Source organism: Phalacrocorax aristotelis, unplaced genomic scaffold (assembly GCF_949628215.1).
Source record: "Phalacrocorax aristotelis unplaced genomic scaffold, bGulAri2.1 scaffold_362, whole genome shotgun sequence".
NCBI lineage: Eukaryota > Metazoa > Chordata > Aves > Suliformes > Phalacrocoracidae > Phalacrocorax > Phalacrocorax aristotelis.
The window spans coordinates 1-21,549 of NW_027441176.1; the positions used below are offsets into that span (position 1 = coordinate 1).

General features: G+C 71.5%; 3 protein-coding genes and 1 pseudogene across 3 annotated transcripts; 2 read left to right on the forward strand and 2 right to left on the reverse strand.

Annotated features, from left to right (window-relative positions):
• The first annotated feature begins 365 nt into the window (after positions 1-365).
• On the forward strand, positions 366-3,687 carry IKBKG (inhibitor of nuclear factor kappa B kinase regulatory subunit gamma). Its single transcript, XM_075080187.1, is given in 7 exon segments — positions 366-606; positions 708-804; positions 1,555-1,681; positions 1,684-1,703; positions 2,202-2,330; positions 3,240-3,294; positions 3,391-3,687. Coding segments are annotated over 7 exon segments (756 nt in total). The 5' UTR covers positions 366-409; the 3' UTR covers positions 3,522-3,687.
• On the reverse strand, positions 3,639-9,868 carry LOC142050991 (selenide, water dikinase 1-like; annotated as a pseudogene).
• Positions 9,869-10,380: 512 nt separating this feature from the next.
• Positions 10,381-19,391, forward strand: LOC142050992 (UDP-galactose translocator-like). Its single transcript, XM_075080188.1, is given in 10 exon segments — positions 10,381-10,721; positions 12,517-12,545; positions 12,547-12,601; positions 12,604-12,684; positions 12,687-12,698; positions 14,606-14,649; positions 14,651-14,758; positions 16,023-16,659; positions 16,662-16,704; positions 19,225-19,391. Coding segments are annotated over 10 exon segments (1,131 nt in total). The 5' UTR covers positions 10,381-10,627; the 3' UTR covers positions 19,253-19,391.
• Positions 19,392-19,588: 197 nt separating this feature from the next.
• On the reverse strand, positions 19,589-21,546 carry PORCN (porcupine O-acyltransferase; the record flags this gene model as incomplete). Its single annotated transcript, XM_075080186.1, is given in 7 exon segments — positions 19,589-19,895; positions 20,002-20,112; positions 20,203-20,232; positions 20,234-20,289; positions 21,073-21,136; positions 21,217-21,293; positions 21,390-21,546. Coding segments are annotated over 7 exon segments (597 nt in total), but the record flags the coding sequence as incomplete, so codon positions are not given.
• Positions 21,547-21,549: the final 3 nt, after the last annotated feature.

Genomic DNA, 21,549 nt, shown 5'->3' on the forward strand with positions numbered 1-21,549 from the left:
CTCCTGGGGGGTCCCAACACCCTCCTGGGGGGCTCCTGGGGGTCCCGTCACCCTCCCCGGGGGTCCCATCACCCTCCCCGGGGGGGCTGCTGGGGGGTCCCATCACCCTCCCTGGGGTCCCGAGGGTCCTGTCACCCTCCCTGGGGGGCTCCTGGGGGTCCTGTCACCCCCCACCCCATCGCCTTGGGCGGGGGGGGGGGGTGTCAGCCCATTGCAGGGGGGCCACCAGGGGATGACACAGGTGCCATGGGGGGGTCCCGGGGGGTGCCGGGGTGCCGCGGGGGGGTCCCACGGGTGGGTGCCAGGGGGTGCCGGGGTGCCGGGTGCTGCCAGGGCGCAGGCAGCCGCCAAGCGGTGCCGGGGTGCGCGGGTGGGTGCTGGGTGCTGCGGGGGGGTGCCGTGGGGTGCCATGGGAGGGTCCCGGGGGTGGGTCCCGGGGGGTGACGGGGTGCCGGGTGCCGCCAGGGCGCAGGCGGCCGCCGAGCGGTGCCGGGTGCTGGAGGAGGCGGCGGCCGGGACCAGCCTCCAGCTGGACCAGCTGCGGCTGCAGGTGCAGAACCTGGAGGGGGCCCTGCGGGTGGAGCGCCAGGGCGCCACCGAGGAGAAGTGAGTGGGGGGAGCGGGGGGACCCCCGCCCCCCGGCCCCCAGCCCCAGCTGAACCGCCCCCCCGGCCCCCTGCTGACCCCCGGCCCCCCGCCCCGCGCAGGCGCAAGCTGGTGCAGCTGCAGGTCGCGTATCACCACCTCTTCCAGGAGTACGACGCCCACATCAAGGCCAGCCTCGAGGGCGACAAGCGCAGCCAGGTGGGGCTGGGGGCGCCGGGGGGGGGGGGCTTGGGGGGGGGCTGGGGGCGCTGGGAGGGGGCTGGGGGGGCACTGGGTCCGGGCTGGGGGCGCCAGGGGGGGGATTGGGGGGGCTGAGGGGGCTGGGGGGGGCACTCGGTCCAGGCTGGGGGCACCGGGGGGGGGGGGGGCTGGGGGGCGGCTGGGGGTGCCAGGAGGGGCTGGGTCTGGGCTGGGGGCACTGGGAGGGCGCTGGGGGTGCCAGGGGGCTGCTGGAGTGGGGGCGGGCTGGGGGTGCCGGGGGCGCTGGTGGGGGGGCTGGGTCTGGACTGGGACGCGGGGGGGGGGCGCTGGGGGTGCTGGGAGGGGGCTGGGGGCGCCATGGGGGGGGTCGGGGGTGGGTAGGGGACACTGGGAAGCGGCTGGGTCTGGGCTGGGGGCGCTGGTGGGGGCGCTGGGTCTGGACTGGGGACGCTGGGAGGGGGCTTGGGGGGCGCTAGGGGGTGCTGGGGGGGGCTGGGGGGGTGCTGGATCCAGGCTGAGGGCGCTGGGGGGGGGGTCTGGGGGGGCGCTGGGACGGGGGCTGGGTCTGGACTGGGGACGCTGGGGGGGGTCCTGGTGCCTGTGCTGCGGGGCTGCGGCTCCCCCCACCCCACCGTGACGGTGCGCGGGGGCGGGGCTCGGTGCGCCGGGGCGGGGCTCCCCCCACGTGACGGTGCGCCGGGGCGGGGCTCCCCCCCACGTGACCGTGCGCGGGGGCGGGGCCGGCAGGGCGCGCGGCGGCAGCTGGAGGAGGCGCGCGCGCAGCTGCAGCAGGCCGAGGAGGCGCTGGCGGCCAAGCAGGAGCTCATCGACAAGCTCAAGGGCGAGGCCGAGCTGCACCGCGCCGCGCTCGAGACATCCCCGTGCTGCGCGCGCAGGTGCGCCGCCCCGCCCCCTCCCCGCGGGGCCCCGCCCCCCCGGGCCGGACCCCCGTCTGGGCCCCCGCCCCCCCCGCCTCAGGCCCCAGCCCCCAATACCAGCCAGCACCCCTTGGGCCTCACACCCCCCCCCCCCAATTCCGGGCGAACCCCTACCCCAGGGCCCCAACCCCAGCCCCTGTAGACCCCCCCCGAGGCTGCCTCACTTCCCCCGGGCCCGCGCGCCCCGGGCCAGGCCGGACCCCCTCTGGCCCTGGCCTCATCCCGCTGACCCACTGTCTGGGGCCCCGCCCCCCCCCCCCCCCCCCCCAATCCCCCCTCTGAACCCTGGCCCCCTGACCCCCCTAAGCCCTGTCTGGGTCCCACCCGCCCCCCCCCCCGGGCCCTGGTCCCCCCCGACCCCTATCTGGGCCCCTACACCCCCCCCGGTCCCACCGAACCCCCTCTGGGCCCCGCCCCCCCCGGGCCCCGCCCCCACCCCTCTGGCCCCGCCCCCAGGCCGACATCTACAAGGCGGACTTCGAGGCGGAGCGGGCGGCGCGGGAGCAGCTGCACGCGCAGCGCGAGGCCCTGCAGGAGGCGCTGGCCCAGCTGCAGCTGCGGCGTGGACGCCGAGAGCGCCGCCAGGTGGCGGGCCCCGCCCCCCGGCCCCGCCCCCAGCCGGGCCCCGCCCCCCAGCCGGGCCCCGCCCCCCAGCCGGGCCCTGCTCCCCCCACCAGCACCCTGACCCCTGATACCCCCGCCCACTGGCACCCCCGGAGACTTCACACCTCACCCCCCCACCCAAGGGGCACCCTGACACCACCCCCCCCCCACCCCTCAGCACCCCAAGACTGGACCCCCCCGTGACCCAAGGACTGGACACCCCACCCAGGGGCACCCCAAGATCTGACCCCCCCCTCCGAGACCAGACCCCCCCGCCCCCCCCAGCACTCTGACACCTGACACCCCCAGGGGCACCCCAAGACCTGACACCCCCCCCCCAGCACCCTGACACCCCCCACCGCTCCAAGACTGGACCCCCACTGAGACCTGACACCCCCTGCCCCAAGACCTGACAACCCCGAGATCGGGCCCCCGCCCCCCCCCGGGGCACCCCAAGACCTGCCCCCCCCCCCCAAAGGGCACCCTGAAACCTGCCCCCCCAATCCCTGTGCGCCCCATCGATGCCCCCCCGTCACTCCCTCAGCCCCAGCCCTGCCAAACGTACCCTAAACCCACCCAAATCTACCTGAGACCCCCCGACACCCCTTGCACCCCCAAACTCCCCCCTGCACCCCAAAACTCCCCCCTGCACCCCAAAAATTCTCCCTGCAACCCCAAACTCCCCCCTGCACCCCCAAAACTCCCCCCCCGCACCCCGAAACCCCCCAGCTCCCTCCTCGCCCTCCCAACTCACCCTAAACTCCCCCAAATCTCCCCGAATCCCCTCACACCCCTCCCCAAACCCACCCAGGGCCCCCCCTAACTCTGTCTGCGCCCCCCCCCCACCCCACCCCGCCCCCCAAAACGCCCCCCCACCCCCCCCCACCCCAGGGTCCGCATGGAGGAGATGAGGAACCGCCACTCGGAGCAGCGGCCGCCGGCGGCGGGGTGCGTATCGGGGGGGAGAGCCTGGGACCCCCCCCCAAACCCCCCTCTTGGGGGATGAGGGGGTGTGACGGTGTGGTGCCCCCCCCCCCCCGCAGGTTTTGGGGGGCTCCCGGCCCCCCTGCGCCCCCCCCCCGAGAACAGCCCGACCTTTGCTGCCCCAAGTGCCAGTACAAGGCCCCCGACATGGACACGCTCCAGATCCACGTCATGGACTGCATCAAATAAAAGGGGGGGGGGCACCCCCAAAACCCCCCCCAAACCCCTTCGGGGGGGGTGCCCCAAACCTAGCGACCCCCCCAAACCGAGGGGGGGCACCCCTACTTATTATCTGGGGGGGGGGGCTTGTTTCTATTTTACATTAAAACCCCGTGGGCGCCCGCGGGGAAAATCATTCCGATTTGCTCTTTAATTAATTATTGGGTTATTTTTTTACAGGGGGGGGGGGGGAGCCCCCCTTTGTTCTCCCCAAAATCAAGCGCCTGCCCCCCAACTCCCCCCCCCCCCACCCCACTGAAGGGGGAGGGGGGGTCTTCAGCCCCTCCCCGCCAGCTTTTGGGGGGGGCTTCATGTTTTTTTGTGGGGGGGGGGTGGTGGTGGGGGGGTGGGTTGATTTTGGGGTGGTTTGAGGATGGCTTTGGCGGCTGCTCGTTGATGTCGGGGGTGCAAAAAAGGGGTGGGTGGGGGGGGGGGTCTCCCCGATTTAGAAGGGGCGCAGCGGGGTGCCGTCGGGCGGGGGGGGTGCCGGGGCTGTCGGGGGGCGCGGGGGCGCCGCGGGGGGTCACCTCGATGAGGCGGGGCTTGTCGATGACGCGGGCACCGCGGGGTCCCTTCTCCACGATGCCGATGATCCAGGCCTGGTGCCCCTCGCCCCGGCCGGGCGCCTTGAGCTCGGCGCAGAACCGCGCCGCCTGCTCCCGCGGCAGGCAGATCAGCAGCCCCCCTGCGGGCGGGGAGGGGGCGTCAGGGGCGCCCCGGAACCGCGGGGGGGGGGAAACGGGGGGTTTTGGGGGTGAAACGGGGGGCTAGGGGGTGGAAATGGGGGCTTACGGGGGATTTATACCCCATATATGGGGGGTTTGGGGGGGGCTCGTGCATCGGGGGACCCCAAAACTAGGGCACCCTGAAAATAGGGTGTGTGTTTTGGAGTGGGGAGGGGGCTTCTGGGGGGGTTTGGGGGTGGAAAGGGGGGGTCTAGGGGGTGAAATGGGGGTTTAGGGGGGATTTATACCCGATATATGGGGGGTTGGGGGGGTCTCGCCACTTTTGGGGGGCTCGTGCATCGGGGGACCCCAAAACTAGGGCACCCTGAAAAACAGGGGGCTCTGTTTTGGGTGGGGAGGGGGCTTCTGGGGGGTTTGGGGGTGGAAAGTGGGGTCTAGGGGGTGAAATGGGGGTTTAGGGGGGATTTATACCCGATATATGGGGGTTTGGGGGGGGCTCGCCACTTTTTGGGGGGCTCGTGCATCGGGGGACCCCAAAACTAGGGCACCCTGAAAAACAGGGGGCTCTGTTTGGGTGGGGAGGGGGCTTCTGGGGGGGTTTGGGGGTGGAAAGTGGGGTCTAGGGGGTGGAAATGGGGGTTTAGGGGGGATTTTATACCCGATATATGGGGGGTTTGGGGGGGGCTCGCCACTTTTGGGGGGCTCGTGCATCGGGGGACCCCAAAACTAGGGCACCCTGAAAAATAGGGGCCTCTGTTTGGGGTGGGGAGGGGGCTTCTGGGGGGGTTTGAGGAGGTTCAGACCCTAAACAGGGGTTGGGGGGCTTCAAAAGCCCACGTGGGGACCCCGAATCCCCCCCACCCCCCCAATTAGGGGAGACCCCCCCCAGGACCCCCCCTAAGTTAGGGAAGATGCCCCCAACGCCCCCCTTCTCCAGCCTCCCTCCCCTCTCCGAGGATGATGAAGGACCCCAGCCCCCCCCCAGCCCCCTCCACCCCTCTCCGAGGATGATGAAGGACCCCAGCCCCTCCCACCCCCCTCCTCCCAGCCTCCCTCCCCCCTCTGAGGATGATGGAGGACCCCAGCCCCCCCCAGCCCTCTCCCACCCCCCTTCCCCGGCCTCCCTCCCCTCTCCGAGGACGATGAAGGACCCCAGCCCCCCCCAGGCCCCCCCAGCCCCCCACCCCGTACCCGAGGTCTCGGGCGCGGTGCCCTGCAGCAGCCCGAAGCGGGCGCCGCAGGCCTTGCTGACGGCGGCCATCTTGGCGATGACGGGCAGGTTGTGGATGACGAAGGCCACCTCGTGCCGCTGCTGCGCCGCCAGCGCCCGCGCGTGCCCCACGATGCCGAAGGCCCGTCACGTCGGTGGCCGCGTGCGCCCCGAAAGCGCGCATCAGCCGGCGGCTGCGGGAGAGGCGTCAGCGCCCCCGAAACCGCCGCCGCGCCGAGGGTGGGGTGCCCCGAAACCGCCGCTCTGCTGAGGGTGGGGTGCCCCGAAACCGCCGCCGCGCCGAGGGGGGTGCCCCGAAACCGCCGCTCTGCTGAGGGTGGGGTGCCCCGAAACCGCCGCCGCGCCGAGGGTGAGGGGCCCTGAAACCGCCGCTGCACTGAGGGTGAGGGGGCCCTGAAACCGCCGCCGCGCCGAGGGGGGGCGCCCCGAAACCGCCGCTCTGCTGAGGATGGGGCGCCCCGAAACCGCCGCCCCGAGGGTGAGGATGAGGAGGGACGCACCGGTGCGGTTGAGCATGGCCATGCTGAACATGGCCTCCTGGTAGGCCAGCTCCACCTCCTCCCGCGTCACCACCAGCTTGATCTTGTTCCAGCGCTCCGGCTGCGGGGAAGGCGGCGCCGATGACGTCGTGGGTGACGTCATGGCCCGGGACAGGGACGGGATGATGTGGGTTTCGGGTGGGGGGGGGGGAGGGAGGGGTGGAACCTCCATTGGGGAGCTCGGGGGTGGCCAGGGTGGCTTAGGGACCCCCCGTGCTGGCTCTGGGTCCCCTTGGGGACATCTGGGACCCCTCAGGGACCCCCCGTGCTGGCTCTGGGTCCCCTTGGGGACATCTGGGACCCCTCAGGGACCCCCCAGTTGTGGCTCTTGTCTCCTTGGGGACATCAAAAGTGGCTTAGGGACCCCACGTTGGCTCCCCTCCCCGCCTCGGGGGACATCAAGGGTGGCTTTTGGTCCCATTTGGGTGCCGCTGGCAACACCAGGGTGGCCCCCGGCCCCATTTGGGTGCCCCTGGGGACACTGGGGTGGCTCCCGGCCCCATTTTGGGTCCTTCCAGAGGACACCGGGGTGCCCCCGGCCCCATTTTGGGTCCCCCAGGGTGGCCCCTGGCCCCATTTGGGTGCCCCTGGGGACACTGGGGTGGCTCCCGGCCCCATTTTGGGTCCTCCAGAGGACACCGGGGTGCCCCCGGCCCCATTTTGGGTCCCCCAGGGTGGCCCCTGGCCCCATTTGGGTGCCCCTGGGGACACTGGGGTGGCTCCCGGCCCCATTTTGGGTCCTCCAGAGGGACACCGGGGTGCCCCCGGCCCCATTTTGGGTCCCCCAGGGTGGCCCCTGGCCCCATTTGGGTGCCCCTGGGGACACCGGGGTGGCTCCCGGCCCCTTTTTGGGTGCCCCTGTGGCGCCCCTGCCCCCCCAGACTCACGTTGTCCAGCCACTGGTGCGCGCTGACGGCCACCTGCGTCCCCAAGGGCTTGGTGAGGACGAGGACGTCCCCGGGGACGGCGCTGTCGGGCCTGGGGACACAAAAAAAGAAGGGGTGAGCCCCGCCCTGACCCCGCCCCACCCGAAGCCCCGCCCCCCGCAGCCCCGCCCCGCTTACATAAGAACTCGTTAGGTTGACAAACGACAGTGGCGACGCCCCCCACGATCACCCAGGGGTTCACCCACCGTCTGTCCCCCCGTCACCGACGTCCCCCCGTCCTCCGCCGCGTCCCGGAAGCCCTTCACGATCAGCGGCATGATTTTTTCCCGCTCCTGGAGAAATAAAAGGGGTTTTATTCAGGTTTTGGGGGGGTCACACCCTGAACCCCACCCCCAGCGCCCCCTCTGCGCCCCTCCCCGGCCCACCCCCACCCCCCAAGAACGGCACCTCCTCCGTCATCTTCTGGCTGACGCTGAGCAGCATCAGCATGTTGTCGCACTCGGTGATGCCCATCGCGTACAGGTCGCTCAGCACGTTGGCGCAGGCGATGCGGCCCTGGGAAGATTGGGGGGCGGGGGGGGGTTTGGGGGGTCCCTGAGGGGATTTGAGGGGTCCCCGAGGGGATTTGGGGTCCCAAAGTGGGGGATTTGGGGGGGCCCCGAGGGGATTTGGGGTCCCCAGGGTGGGATGTGGGGGGTCCCCGAGGGCATCTGGGGTCCCAAGGTGGGGATTTGAGGTCCCCAGGGTAGGATCTGGGGTGGCCTGAGGGGATTTGGGGGCCCAAAGTGGGGATTTAGGGGCCCAAAGTGGGGCTAAAGGTCTGCAGATGGGATTTAGGGAACCCAGGAAAGGAATCTGGGGGGCCCAGGAAAGGACTGGGGGCCCTGAGGGATCTGGGGGGTCCCCGAGGGGATTTGGGGGCCCAAAGTGGGATCTGGGGGGGCCCCGAGGGGATTTGGTGGGGCCCAAGGTGGAGGTTTGAGGTCCCCAGGGTAGGATCTGGGGTGGCCCCGAGGGGATTTGGGGTCCCAAAGTGGGGATTTGGGGGGCCCCGAGGGGATTTGGGGTCCCAAAGTGGGGATTTGGGGGCCCCGAGGGGATTTGGGGTCCCAAAGTGGGGCTGGAGGTCTGCAGATGGGATTTAGGGAACCCAGGAAAAGAATTTGGGGTCCCCAGGAAAGGACTGGGGGGCCCTGAGGGGATCCGGGGTCCCCAGGGTGGGATTTTGGGGGTCCCCAGGGTGGGGATCTGGGGGCACCGAGGGGATTTGGGGGTCCCAAGAGGGGACTGGGGGCGTCCCAGGGTGATTTGGGGTCCCCAGGGTGGGATTTTGGGGTCCCAAGAGCGGACAGGGGAGCCCCAGGGTGGAATTTGGGGGTCCCCAGGGTGGGATTTGGAGTCCGAAGAGGAGACTGGGAACGTCCCAGGGTGATTTGGGGTCCCCAGGGTGGGATTTGGGGGGTCCCAAGAGGGGACTGGGGGCGTCCCAGGGTGTGATTTGGGGTCCCCAGGATGGGATTTGGGGTGCCAAGATGGGAGCGTCCCAGGGTGATTTGGGGTCCCCAGGGTGGGATTTTGGGGTTCCAAGAGGGGACTGGGGGCGTCCCAGGGTGATTTGGGGTCCTCAGGGTGGGATTTGGGGGTTCCAAGAGGGGACTGGGGGCGTCCAGGGTGATTTGGGGTCCTCAGGGTGGGATTTGGGGGTTCCAAGAGGGGCCTGGGGGGCGTCCCAGGGTGATTTGGGGTCCCCAGGGTGGGTTTTGGGGGTCCTAAGAGCGGACAGGGGAGCCCCAGGGTGATTTGGGGTCCTCAGGGTGGGATTTGGGGGTTCCAAGAGGGGGACTGGGGGCGTCCCAGGGTGATTTGGGGTCCTCAGGGTGGGATTTGGGGGTTCCAAGAGGGGCCTGGGGGGCGTCCCAGGGTGATTTGGGGTCCCCAGGGTGGGATTTGGTGGTTCCAAGAGGGGACTGGGGGCGTCCCAGGGTGATTTGGGGTCCTCAGGGTGGGATTTGGGGGGTTCCAAGAGGGGCCTGGGGCGTCCCAGGGTGATTTGGGGTCCCCAGGGTGGGATTTGGGGGTCCTAAGAGCGGACAGGGGAGCCCCAGGGTGATTTGGGGTCCCAGGGTGGAATTTGGGGGTTCCAAGAGGGGACTGGGGGCGTCCCAGGGTGATTTGGGGTCCCCAGGGTGGGATTTGGGGGTCCCAAGAGGGGGACTGGGGGTGTCCCAGGGTGATTTGGGTTCCCCAGGGTGGGATTTGGGGGTTCCAAGAGGGGACTGGAGGCGTCCCAGGGTGATTTGGGGTCCCCAGGGTGGGATTTGGGGGTCCCAAATGGTCCCGGGGTCCCCGGGGTGGGGGGAGCTGGGCCGTTACCATCATGTAGGGATCCTCCACCAACGGGTAGAAAAAATCGGTGGTTTGTACCAAGGAGAGGCCGCCGTGACGCAGGGGGATGACGCAAGAGTCCAGCCCGATGCCTGGGGGGGGAGGGGTGTGAGGGGGGGGAGGGGTGTGAAGGGGGGGGGAGGGGTGTGAAGGGGGGGGGAGGGGTGTGAAGGGGGGGGAGGGGTGTGAAGGGGGGGGGGAGGGGTGTGAAGGGGGGGGGAGGGGACCCCCTTTGTGCCCCCCCCCCCCGCTCCCCCCCGAGCCCCGCGTCCCGCCTCACCCAGCGATGGGGCCCCGCCGCCGCTCTCCGGTTGCGGCCCTTCCCCCCCCCCCACCGCCGCCGCCGCCGCCGCCGCCGGGTCTGGGAGAGCCGAGTCCCGCCAGGAGCCGGAGCAGCGTCTCCTGCGGGACTTTGCAGCCTCAGCCCCGCAGCTCCCCGAAGCCCGTGAGCCGCCAGCCCGGGTCCAGCCCCAGCGCCGCCGGCTCGAAGGGCCGGTACCCGCCGGGACCCGCCGCGGGGGAACCCGACGGCGCCGCCATCTTGGGTCTGCGCCCGGCCGAGGCGGGCGGGGGGCGTGGCCGCGCTGAGGCGGAGGGGGCGTGGCCGCTCGCGATTGGAGGGGAAGGGGTTGGGCGGGAAAGTGGAGGAGGGTGGGGGATTGGGTAGAGGGGGTGGGGGGAGGGCGCGGCCGACGGGGCGAGAGGGGATTGGGAGGTGGGTGGGAGGAGGAGGAGGGCGGGGATTGGGTGGGGGAGGAGGAGGGCGGGGATTGGGAGGAGGCGGGCGGGGATTGGGCGGTGGGTGGGAGGAGAGCGGGGATTGGGCGTTTTGAGAGGAGAGCGGGGGATTGGCAGGGGGGTGGGAGGAGAGCGGGGATTGGGCAGGGGGTGGGAGAAGGAGGGCGGGGGATTGGGAAGTGGGTGGGAGGAGAGCGGGGATTGGGCAGGGCGTGGAGGAGGAGGGCGGGGATTGGGAGGAGAAGGAAGGGGATTGGAGGGGGGGGTCTGTGAGAGGAGAGCGGGGATTGGGCGTGGGTGAGAGAAGGGCGGGGATTGGGAGGAGGAGGGCAGGGATTGGGGGCGGGACGGGGTGAAGGAGGCGTGGCCGCCCTGAGGAGGAGCGTGGCTGGAAGGGAGCCGTTGGAAAGGGCGGGAAGGCCGCGAGGCGCGGCGCTGATTGGTCGGCAGGCGAAGGCGGCAAGGCGGGGCCGCCGCGCATGCGCCGTGGCTCCGTGACCCCGGAGGCCTCCCAGGTCCTCCAAGACCCCGCCCTTCGCTCTCTATGCTCCGCCCCTTCCCACCTCTCTGGGCGGCGCCGCTCCGTGGCCGGAAGCGGATGTGACACAGGATGCGGAAGTGCCCGCGCCGTAGCCGGGCAGTTGCCACCATGGCAGCGGTGGGAGGCGGCGGCGGCGGCAGCGGCGACCCGGGGCCGGCGGCAGGTGAGGGGAGACCGGCGACAGGTGAGGGGGGACCGGGGGCAACCGGGGGCCCGGGGCGGGGCGATTGGCGGGGCTAGAGGGAGCTATAGGGGGCTATAGGGGGGCTGTGGGGCGCAGTGGGGGGGGGGTACCGGAGCTATAGGGGGTTGTGGAACCAACTCGAGGGGCTGGGGGGGGGCTCTAGAGCACAGTAAGGGGGGCTGGGGAGGCTATGGGGGGTCTGCGGAGGGCTGGAGGGTGGATTAGGGAGGTCTGGGGGGGCTATAGGGTGGGTTAGGGGGCTATAGGGGGCTACAGAGCCAACTAGAGGGTCTTGGGGGCTCTCTGGGGCAGATTAGGGGGGTCTGGAGGGCTGAGGGTGGGCTGTAGGGAAGCCTATAGGGGTTTGGGGGGTTATAAAGCAGCCTATTGGGGGTCTGGGGGGCTGTAAATATCTTGGGGGACTGTTGGGCAGCCTATAGGGGGTCTGGGGGGTTATAGAGGGTCTGAGGAGCTTGTCAGGCAGCCTGTAGGGGATCGGGGGGGGCTATAGGGGGTCTTGGGGGCTGTCAGGCAGCCTATAGGGGATCGGGGGGGGCTATAGGGGGGGTCTGGGGGGCTGTCAGGCAGCCTATAGGGGATCGGGGGGGCTATAGGGGGTCTTGGGGGCTGTCAGGCAGCCTGTAGGGGATCGGGGGGGGCTATAGGGGGCCTGGGGGGGCTGTCAGGCAGCCTGTAGGGGATCGGGGGGGGCTATAGGGGGTCTGGGGGGCTGTCAGGCAGCCTATAGGGGATCGGGGGGGGGCTATAGGGGGTCTGGGGGGCTGTCAGGCAGCCTATAGGGGATCGGGGGGGGCTATAGGGGGTCTGGGGGCTGTCAGGCAGCCTATAGGGGATCGGGGGGGGGCTATAGGGGGTCTGGGGGGCTGTCAGGCAGCCTGTAGGGGATCGGGGGGGGCTATAAGGGGGTCTGAGGGAGCTGTCAGGCAGGCCTATAGGGGATTGGGGGGGGCTATAGGGGGTCTGGGGGGCTGTCAGGCAGCCTATAGGGGATCGGGGGGGGGCTATAGGGGGTCCTGAGGGAGCTGTCAGGCAGCCTGTAGGGGATCGGGGGGGGCTATAGGGGGTCTGGGGGGCTGTCAGGCAGCCTGTAGGGGATCGGGGTGGGCTATAGGGGGTCTGGGGGGCTGTCAGGCAGCCTATAGGGGATCGGGGGGGGGCTATAGGGGGTCTGAGGGAGCTGTCAGGCAGCCTGTAGGGGATCGGGGGGGCTATAGGGGGTCTGGGGGGCTGTCAGGCAGCCTATAGGGGATCGGGGGGGGCTATAGGGGGTCTGAGGAAGCTGTCAGGCAGCCTGTAGGGGATCGGGGGGGGCTATAGGGGGTCTGAGGGAGCTGTCAGGCAGCCTGTAGGGGATCGGGGGGGGCTATAGGGGGTCTGGGGGCTGTCAGGCAGCCTGTAGGGGATCGGGGGGGCTATAGGGGGTCTGGGGGGGCTGTCAGGCAGCCTATAGGGGATCGGGGGGGGGCTATAGGGGGTCTGAGGGGGCTGTCAGGCAGCCTATAGGGGGTCTGGGGGGGACATAGGGGTGCCTGGGGGTTGTGGGGCAGCCCCCGTGGGTCTGGAGGGTCCATGGGGCAGCCCCCGTGGGTCCCCAGTGACCCCCCCGTCCCCCCCAGTGTCGCGGCGGGTGAAGTACGCCTCGCTGGGGGTGCTGGTGGTGCAGAACGCCTCGCTGGGGGGGGGTCCGTGGGGGTCCGTGGGGGTCTGTGGGGCAGCCCCGGGGGTCCCCAGTGACCCCCCCCGTCCCCCCCAGTGTCGCGGCGGGTGAAGTACGCCTCGCTGGGGTGTGCTGGTGGTGCAGAACGCCTCGCTGGTGCTGAGCATCCGCTACGTGCGCACCTGCCCGGGGAGCGCTTCCTGCCCACCACCGCCGTCGTCATGGCCGAGGCCATCAAGGGCTGCGCCTGCCTCCTCCTCCTCCTCCTCAGCACCGCGGTGAGCGCGGGGGGACGCGGGGGGACGCGGCGGGACGCGGGGGGACGCGGCGGGGACGTGGGGGGACGTGGGGGGATGTGGAGGGACGTGGGGGGGACGCGGCGGGGACGCGGGGGGACGCGGCGGGGACGTGGGGGGATGTGGAGGGACGTGGGGGACGCGGCGGGGACGCGGGGGGACGCGGCGGGGACGTGGGGGGATGTGGAGGGACGTGGGGGGACGCGGCGGGGACGTGGGGGGACGCGGCGGGGACGTGGGGGGACGCAGCGGGGACGCAGCGGGGACGTGGTGGGGATGTGGAGGGACGTGGGGGGACGCGGCGGGACGTGGGGGGACGCAGCGGGGACGTGGGGGGACGCAGCGGGGACGTGGGGGGACGCGGCGGGGACGTGGGGGGACGCAGCGGGGACGCAGCGGGGACGTGGGGGGATGTGGAGGGACGTGGGGGGATGTGGAGGGACGTGGGGGGACGCGGCGGGGACGTGGGGGGACGCGGCGGGGACGTGGGGGGACGCGGCGGGGACGTGGGGGGGACGCGGGGGACGTGAGGGGGGACGTGAGGGACATGAGGGGACACGGGGGGACGTGAGAGGACACAAGGGGGACACGGGGGGGACGTGAGGGACACGAGGGGACACGAGGGGGACGTGGGGGACGTGAGGGGACACGGGGGGGGACGCGGGGGGACAGGGAGGGGACGTGAGGGGGGACGTGAGGGACATGAGGGGACACGAGGGGGACACGGGGGGGACGTGAGGGACACGAGGGGGACGTGAGGGGACACGGGGGGGACGTGAGGGGACACAAGGGGGACACGGGGGGGACGTGAAGGGACACGGGGGGACGTGAGGGGACACGAGGGGGACGTGAGAGGACACAAGGGGGACACGAGGGGGACGTGAGAGGACACAAGGGGGACACGAGGGGGGACGTGAGGGGACACAAGGGGGACGTGAGAGGACACGAGGGGGACACGGGGGGGACGTGAGGGGACACGAGGGGGACGTGAGAGGACACAAGGGGGACACGAGGGGGACGTGAGGGGACACGAGGGGGACGTGAGGGGACACGAGGGGGACACGGGGGGGACGTGAGGGGACACAAGGGGGACACGAGGGGGACGTGAGGGACACAAGGGGGACACGGGGGGGACGTGAGGGACACGAGGGGGACGTGAGGGACACGAGGGGGACACGGGGGGGACGTGAGGGGACACGGGGGGACGTGAGAGGACACAAGGGGACACGGGGGGACGTGAGGGGACACGAGGGGGACACGGGGGGGGACGTGAGGGGACACAAGGGGGACACGAGGGGGACGTGAGGGACACGAGGGGGACGTGAGGGGACACAAGGGGACACGGGGGGGACGTGAGGGACATGAGGGGGACGTGAGGGGACACGAGGGGGACACGGGGGGGACGTGAGGGACACAAGGGGGACACGGGGGGGGACGTGAGGGACACGAGGGGGACACGGGGGGGGACGTGAGAGGACACAAGGGGGACACGGGGGGGACGTGAGGGACACGAGGGGGACGTGAGGGACACAAGGGGGACACGGGGGGGACGTGGGGGGACGTGAGGGGACACGAGGGGGACGTGAGGGGACACGAGGGGGACGGGACACGAGGGGGACGTGAGGGACACGAGGGGGACGTGAGGGGACACAAGGGGGACACGGGGGGGACGTGAGGGGACCACGGGGGGACACGAGGGGGACGTGAGGGGACACGAGGGGGACGTGAGGGACACGAGGGGGACACGGGGGGGACGTGAGGGGACACGGGGGGACGTGAGGGGACACAAGGGGGACACGAGGGGGACGTGAGGGGACACGGGGGGGACGTAGGGGGACACGGGGGCGATGCCCCCCCCGCGTGACGCGAGCCCCCCGCCCCCCGCGCAGGCAGCGTGCGGCAGACGGCGGCGACGCTGCACGAGGCGGTGGTGGGGGCAGTTTGGGGACACGCTGCGCCTGGCCGTCCCCTCCCTCATCTACACTGTCCAGAACAACCTCCAGTACGTGGCCATCTCCAACCTGCCCGCTGCCACCTTCCAGGTGGGACCTCGGGGGGACCCCGCGCCCCCCGCCCCCGTCCCCGCCCCCGGGCGTCGCAGTGTCCCCGGCTGTGACGCTGTGGGGTGCTGGCCCCGTCCCCGTGTCCCCACGTCCCTCTCCTTGTCCCCGTCCCCCCACCCCCGTGACAGTGTCCCCACGTCCCCCCCGTCAGCGTCCGTCCATCCGTGTCCCCGTCCCCACATCCCTGTGTCTGTCACCCCCCGTGTCCCCTCTTGTGTGTCCCCGTCCCCCCCCCCCCCCGGTGGCTGATGCCATCCGTCCCCATCCCCCTGTCCTTCCGTGTCCCCCCATGTCCCCCCACCCTTCTGTGCCCCCCCCGTGTCCCCCAGTCCCACCATCCCCCGTGGCCGACCCATCCATCCCCATCCCCCTGTGTCCCCTCCGTGTCCCCCCCGTCCCCCCCTGCCCCTCTGTGTCCCCCCACAGTCCCCCCCTGCTCCTCCATGTCCCCCCTGTGTCCCCCCCCGTCCCCCCCTGCCCCTCCATGTCCCCCCCCGTGTCCCCTCCCGTGTCCCCCCCAGTCACCACTGCGCCCCTGTGTCCCCCCCGCCCCTCTGTGTCCCCCCCACAGTCCCCCCCTGCCCCTCCATGTCCCCCCCGTGTCCCCTCCCGTGTCCCCCCCAGTCACCACTGCGCCCCTGTGTCCCCTCCGTGTCCCCCCAGTCACCACTGCGCCCCTGTGTCCCCCCCCGCCCCTCTGTGTCCCCCCACAGTCCCCCCCTGCCCCCCCATGTCCCCCCACAGTCCCCCCTGCCCCTCCATGTCCCCCCCGTGTCTCCCCGTCCCCCCCCGCCCCTCTGTGTCCCCCCACAGTCCCCCCTGCCCCTCCATGTCCCCCCCGTGTCTCCCCTGTCCCCCCCTGCCCCTCCATGTCCCCCCCCGTGTCCCCTCCCGTGTCCCCCCAGTCACCACTGCACCCCTGTGTCCCCTCCGTGTCCCCCCAGTCCCCCCCTGCCCCTCTGTGTCCCCCCCACAGTCCCCCCCTGCCCCTCTGTGTCCCCCCACAGTCCCCCCCCTGCCCCTCCATGTCCCCCCCCATGTCCCCCCACAGTCCCCCCCTGCCCCTCCGTGTCCCCCCCTGTGTCCCCTCCCGTGTCCCCCCCAGTCACCACTGCGCCCCTGTGTCCCCTCCGTGTCCCCCCACGTTCCCCCCCCCCCTCCCCGCCCCACAACCCCAGCTGACGCCGCCCCCCGGGGGGGCTGTTTCTGTGTGCGGGGCTGGGGGGGGCGCCGCACCCCACAGGTCACCTACCAGCTGAAGATCTTGACGACGGCGCTTTTCTCCGTCCTGCTGCTGGGGACGGCGCTGTCGCGCCTGCAGTGGCTCTCCCTCGGCCTCCTCTTCGCCGGCGTCGCCCTGGTGCAGGCCGAGCAAGCCCGCGCCGCCCCCGCCGCCGCCGCCGCCGCCCCCCCGGGGGTCCCCCCGGCTCCCGCCGAGGGACCCCCGCAGAACTACGCCGTGGTTTGGCGGCGGGTGGCGGCGTCGTGCCTCTCGTCCGGTTTCGCCGGCGTTTATTTCGAGCGCTTGTTGAAGACGACGGGGGGTTCCATCTGGCTCCGTAACATCCAGCTGGGCGCCGTGGGCACGGCGCTGGGGCTGGCCGCCATGGTGGCCGCCGAAGGCTCCGCCGTCGCCGCGCTGGGCTTCTTCTACGGTTACAACCCGGCCGTTTGGGCCGTCGTGCTGAACCAAGCGGCCGGCGGGCTCCTGGTGGCCGTGGTGGTCCGTTACGCCGACAATATCCTCAAGGGTTTCGCCACGGCGCTCTCCATCCTGGCCTCCACCCTCGCCTCCATCCACCTCTTCGGCTTCCGCCCCCGCGGGCCCTTCGTGGCCGGCACCGCCATGGTCCTCGTCGCCGTCTACCTCTACGGCGGCCCCGCGGCGGCGGCGACGAGGGACGGCAGCAGGACGGCGGCGGCAAGTCAGTGGGGGCGTGAGGTGGGGGGAAGCCCCCAGCCCCGCCTCGTGTTCCCCCCTCCTCCCCCTGTTTGGGGGGGAGGAGGGGGAGGGGCGGCGGCGGTGGGGGGTGGTGGTGGTGGTGGTGGTGGTGGTGGGGGGAGGTTGGTGGTGGTCGGGGGTCGTTTGGTGGCCGGGACCCCCCCTGCCCCCCCACGGGGGTTCGTTAGGGATGAGGGACCCGGAGGTCAAGGTTAATTAGGTGTCGGGGACCTGGATCACGGGGTGAATTAGGTAATGAGAACTTAAAGGGTCAAGGTTAATTAGGTGAGGAGGGACCCCCCGGGGCTCGTTGGGGGCGAGGAGGGACCCCCCCGGGGCTCGTTGGGGGGGTGAGGAGGGACCCCCCGGGGCTCGTTGGGGGCGAGGAGGGACCCCCCGGGGCTCGTTGGGGGTGAGGAGGGACCCCTCGGGGCTCGTTGGGGGCGAGGAGGGACCCCCTCGGGGCTCGTTGGGGGTGAGGAGGGACCCTCCGGGGCCTGTTGGGGGTGAGGAGGGACCCCCCGGGGCTCGTGGGGGGGCGAGGAGGGACCCCCCGGGGCTCGTTGAGGGTGAGGAGGGACCCCCTCGGGGCTCGTTGGGGGCGAGGAGGGACCCCCCTCGGGGCTCGTTGGGGGTGAGGAGGGACCCTCCGGGGCCTGTTGGGGGTGAGGAGGGACCCCCCGGGGCTCGTGGGGGCGAGGAGGGGACCCCCCAGGGCTCGTTGGGGGTGAGGAGGGACCCCCTCGGGGCTCGTTGGGGGGGTGAGGAGGGACCCCCTCGGGCTCGTGGGGGGCGAGGAGGGACCCCCTCGGGGCTCGTTGGGGGCGAGGAGGGACCCCCCGGGGCTCGTTGGGGGGGGTGAGGAGGGACCCCCGGGGCTCGTTGAGGGGGTGAGGAGGGGACCCCCCGGGGCTCGTTGGGGGGGGTGAGGAGGGACCCCCTCGGGGCTCGTTGGGGGGCGAGGAGGGACCCCCTCGGGGCTCGTTGGGGGGTGAGGAGGGACCCCCCGGGGCTCGTTGGGGGCGAGGAGGGACCCCTCGGGGCTCGTTGGGGGGGTGAGGAGGGACCCCCCGGGGCTCGTTGGGGGCGAGGAGGGACCCCCTCGGGGCTCGTTGGGGGGGCGAGGAGGGACCCCCCGGGGCTCGTTGAGGGGGGTGAGGAGGGACCCCTCGGGGCTCGTTGGGGGGGTGAGGAGGGACCCCCTCGGGGCTCGTTGGGGGCGAGGAGGGACCCCCTCGGGGCTCGTTGGGGGTGAGGAGGGACCCTCCGGGGCCTGTTGGGGGTGAGGAGGGACCCCCCGGGGCTCGTTGGGGGGGTGAGGAGGGACCCCCCGGGGCTCGTTGGGGGCGAGGAGGGACCCCCCGGGGCTCGTTGGGGGCGAGGAGGGACCCCCTCGGGGCTCGTTGGGGGGTGAGGAGGGACCCCTCGGGGCTCGTTGGGGGGCGAGGAGGGACCCCCTCGGGCTCGTTGGGGGTGAGGAGGGACCCCCCGGGGCTCGTTGGGGGCGAGGAGGGACCCCTCGGGGCTCGTTGGGGGGGTGAGGAGGGACCCCCCGGGGCTCGTTGGGGGCGAGGAGGGACCCCCCGGGGGCCCGTTGGGGGCGAGGAGGGACCCCCTCGGGGCTCGTTGGGGGGTGAGGAGGGACCCCCCGGGGCCCGTTGGGGGCGAGGAGGGGCCCGTTGGGGGTGATGGGGGACCTGCCCCTCCGCCCCGGCTCATTAGCGGAGGGGGGGAGGGTCCCCCTGTGTGTGTGGGGGGGGGGGGGGGGGGGGGCAGAATGTACAGATTTTATAGGGGGGGGAGGGGGAGACGGCGCGTTTTTAACTGCGGATCGGGCTAATAAAGGCGGATTTGGTTAACGGGCGCGTGCTGGGGAGGGGTGGGGGGTACTAACCCTGCTAACGCCCACCTGTAGCGCTGTATAGAATCCATAGGGACCCCCACCCCGGGTGCCACGGGGTCCTACGGGGTGCTGTGAAGACCCCGCCCAGGCCCATATAGGCTCCATAGGGGCTCCCCTGGGGGCATACAGGAGCCATAGGAACCCCCCTGTGGGTGTATAAGAGCCATGAGAAGTCCTTGGGGGGGCATATAGGAGCCTTGGGGGGGCATATAGGAGCCATAGGGACTGCTCTGGGGACATATAGGAGCCGTAAGGTTCCTTTGCGGGGGCATATAGCAGCCATACAAACTCTGCTGAGAGTATATAAGGTGCATAGGAGCTCCCTGGGGGTGTAGACAGACCCATAGGTAGCCTACTGAGAGCCTATAGGATCCATAGGAACCCCGTGAGGCTATATAGGAGCCACAGGGATCCCTTGGGGGACATCAGGAGCCATAGGAACCCCCCATGGGACCACCTTTGGGCCATATAAGAACCATACGCACTGCCCACCCCCCACCCCCCCCCAAACTATACACATTCCATAGGGTTCCCTTTCCGGGGGCTGTATAGGATCCATAGGGACCCCACCCTGAGCCCCGGGGTCTCTCTCTCTTGCAGGTCTCCCTCCAAGGACAAGGGCTCCTGATGGGATCAGCCGCCCCCCCCCACCCCCACGGCCCTATAGGGGCCATGCGGACCCCCTCGGGCCCTACAGCGGCCTACCCCCAACCCCCTGGCCCTATAGGGGCCATACAGCTGCCACTCCACGCTCCATAGGGGCTCCCCGCCCCACCCCAAACAGGGGTCTTGCGCCTTCCCCCCCCCCCCCCCTTCCCGCGGAGGTCGGTTTTAACGTCGCTTTTCGGGTGAATTCAGCGAATTTCGGTGACTCCTAAAAGCTCCGTGGTGGGAGCGGGACGCTCCGCGCACGCGCCGCCCCGCCCCCCTCGCCCTCCCATTGGCCGACGAGCCACCACAAACACCCAGAGCGGAGCCCTTTATTGGTCCTAGAGCGGCCGCGTGGCGTCACTTCCGCCCGCTCCCCGGGAGGGGCGGGGTGGAGGAAAGACCATAGAGCGGAGGCCTCCCGGCGGCCTAGAAGGGCCCTGGCCGGGGACACAGCGGTCCCTCTCCGTAGCACCCCCCGCTCCCAGTCCCTCCCAGTGCTCCCAGTTCCCCCCCCCCCCTCAGCGCAGGAGGCGGGCGAGCACCCAGCAGCCCAGCGTCACCCAGTGGCTTGCCCAGTGGAGCTCCGACCATTTGCGGATGGTGTAGGACATCCCGTAACCCTAGGAATGGCGGGGGGAGGACACGGGACACAGAGAAAACGGTGTCGGGGCACCCCCAAAACATGGAGGTTTTGGGGGGGAAGGGGAGGGTTTCGGGGTCCCCCACCTGCTCCTCGACGCCGTCGTCGGCCTCCACGTCGAAAAGGGCCCCCAGGTAGGAGAGGTGGAAGAGGGCGACGGCCCCCAGCGCCCCGTTCAGCCCCCGCACCCACAGCGCCTGCGGGAGAAGGGGGGTGTCGGCGGGGTGGGGGGCACCCCAAAGGGCCCCGCCCCAGCCCCCCCCACCCCACCCCGCACGGGTGCTCACGTCCTTGTGGCGGTGGGCGCAGCCGGGGGGGGCAGCGCTTGGACAGGACGCAGGCGTCGAAGATGGCGGCCAGGCGCTTCCGCAGCACTGGGGGGGGAGGGCGGGGCTGGACCCTGGCCCCGCCCCAACAGGCCCCGCCCACACCCTCCAGACCACACCCAGCAGCTTTAGCCCCACCTACTGCCTTTAAGGTCCACCCACATCCCCTCGGCCCCACCCCTACCCTCCAGGCTCCACTCCCTGCATTAGCCCCACCCACTGCATTGAAGCCCCACCCACCTGCTCCAGACCCCACCCACTCCCTTTAGGGCCCACCTGCCTACTTTAGCCACACCCACTGCCCTTAAGCCCCACCCACATCCCTTCAGCCCCACCCCTACCCTAAGGCTCCACCCCTTGCATTAGCCACACCCACTTCCCCCACAAGCCCTACCCACATCAGTCAGTCCCACCCCTACCCTAAGGCTCCACCCCTTGCATTAGCCACACCCACTTCCCCCACAAGCCCCACCCACATCAGTCAGTCCCACCCCTACCCTAAGGCTCCACCCACTGACTTTGGCCCCCCCCACACCTTCAGAGCCCCACCCTTATCCCCCCTCAGCCCCACCCATGCCCTCCAGGCCCCACCCACCAGCTTTAGCCCCACCCACATGCCCAGTCCCCACACCACCCCCTCCAAGCTCCACCCAGGCCCCACCCACAAGCCCCTCCCACCCCCTTTACCCCACCCACAGCCCTTAAGCCCCACCCACCCCCCCGTCCTTCCTCACAATGTCCCCGCCCCTTCCCTTGGCCACACCCCTTCCCTTGGCCACACCCTCTCCCTCTCAGCCCCGCCCCCCCAGGCCTTAAAGGGCCGGCGCTGACCGTGCTCCACGTAGGTGATGAGGCCGAGAGAGAGGAGGACAGCGGCCAGGTGGAAGCTGAGACCCTGGGGGGGGCGGGGAGGGGGTTCAGGGTGGGGTCAGCGGGGGGGTCGGGGGGGTAGGGGGAGGGGGGATGGGGTCTCACATGGAGGAGGGCGCTGGCCGCGTAGGTGCCCAGCACGGCGGCGAAGGTCCCCAAGCGCCGGGCGGTCTGGAACACGTCTGGCGGGCGCGGCGACACCAATTTAAACCAGTAACCCCGCCCTCCCCCCGCCATTATACCCCAGTGACCCCCTCCCCTCCCCCCAGGTCACCCACAGGTGCGGAGCCAGCGGGACATGGGCAGGTTCCAGTTGGTGACGACGTCGGCCATGGACCGCGGCAGCTCCACCCGCAGCGGCCGCGACACCGCCAGGTCCCTGCGGGGAGACGGCGGTGGGGTGGGGTGGGGTGGGGTGGGGGGTCCCTCCCCGGGGTG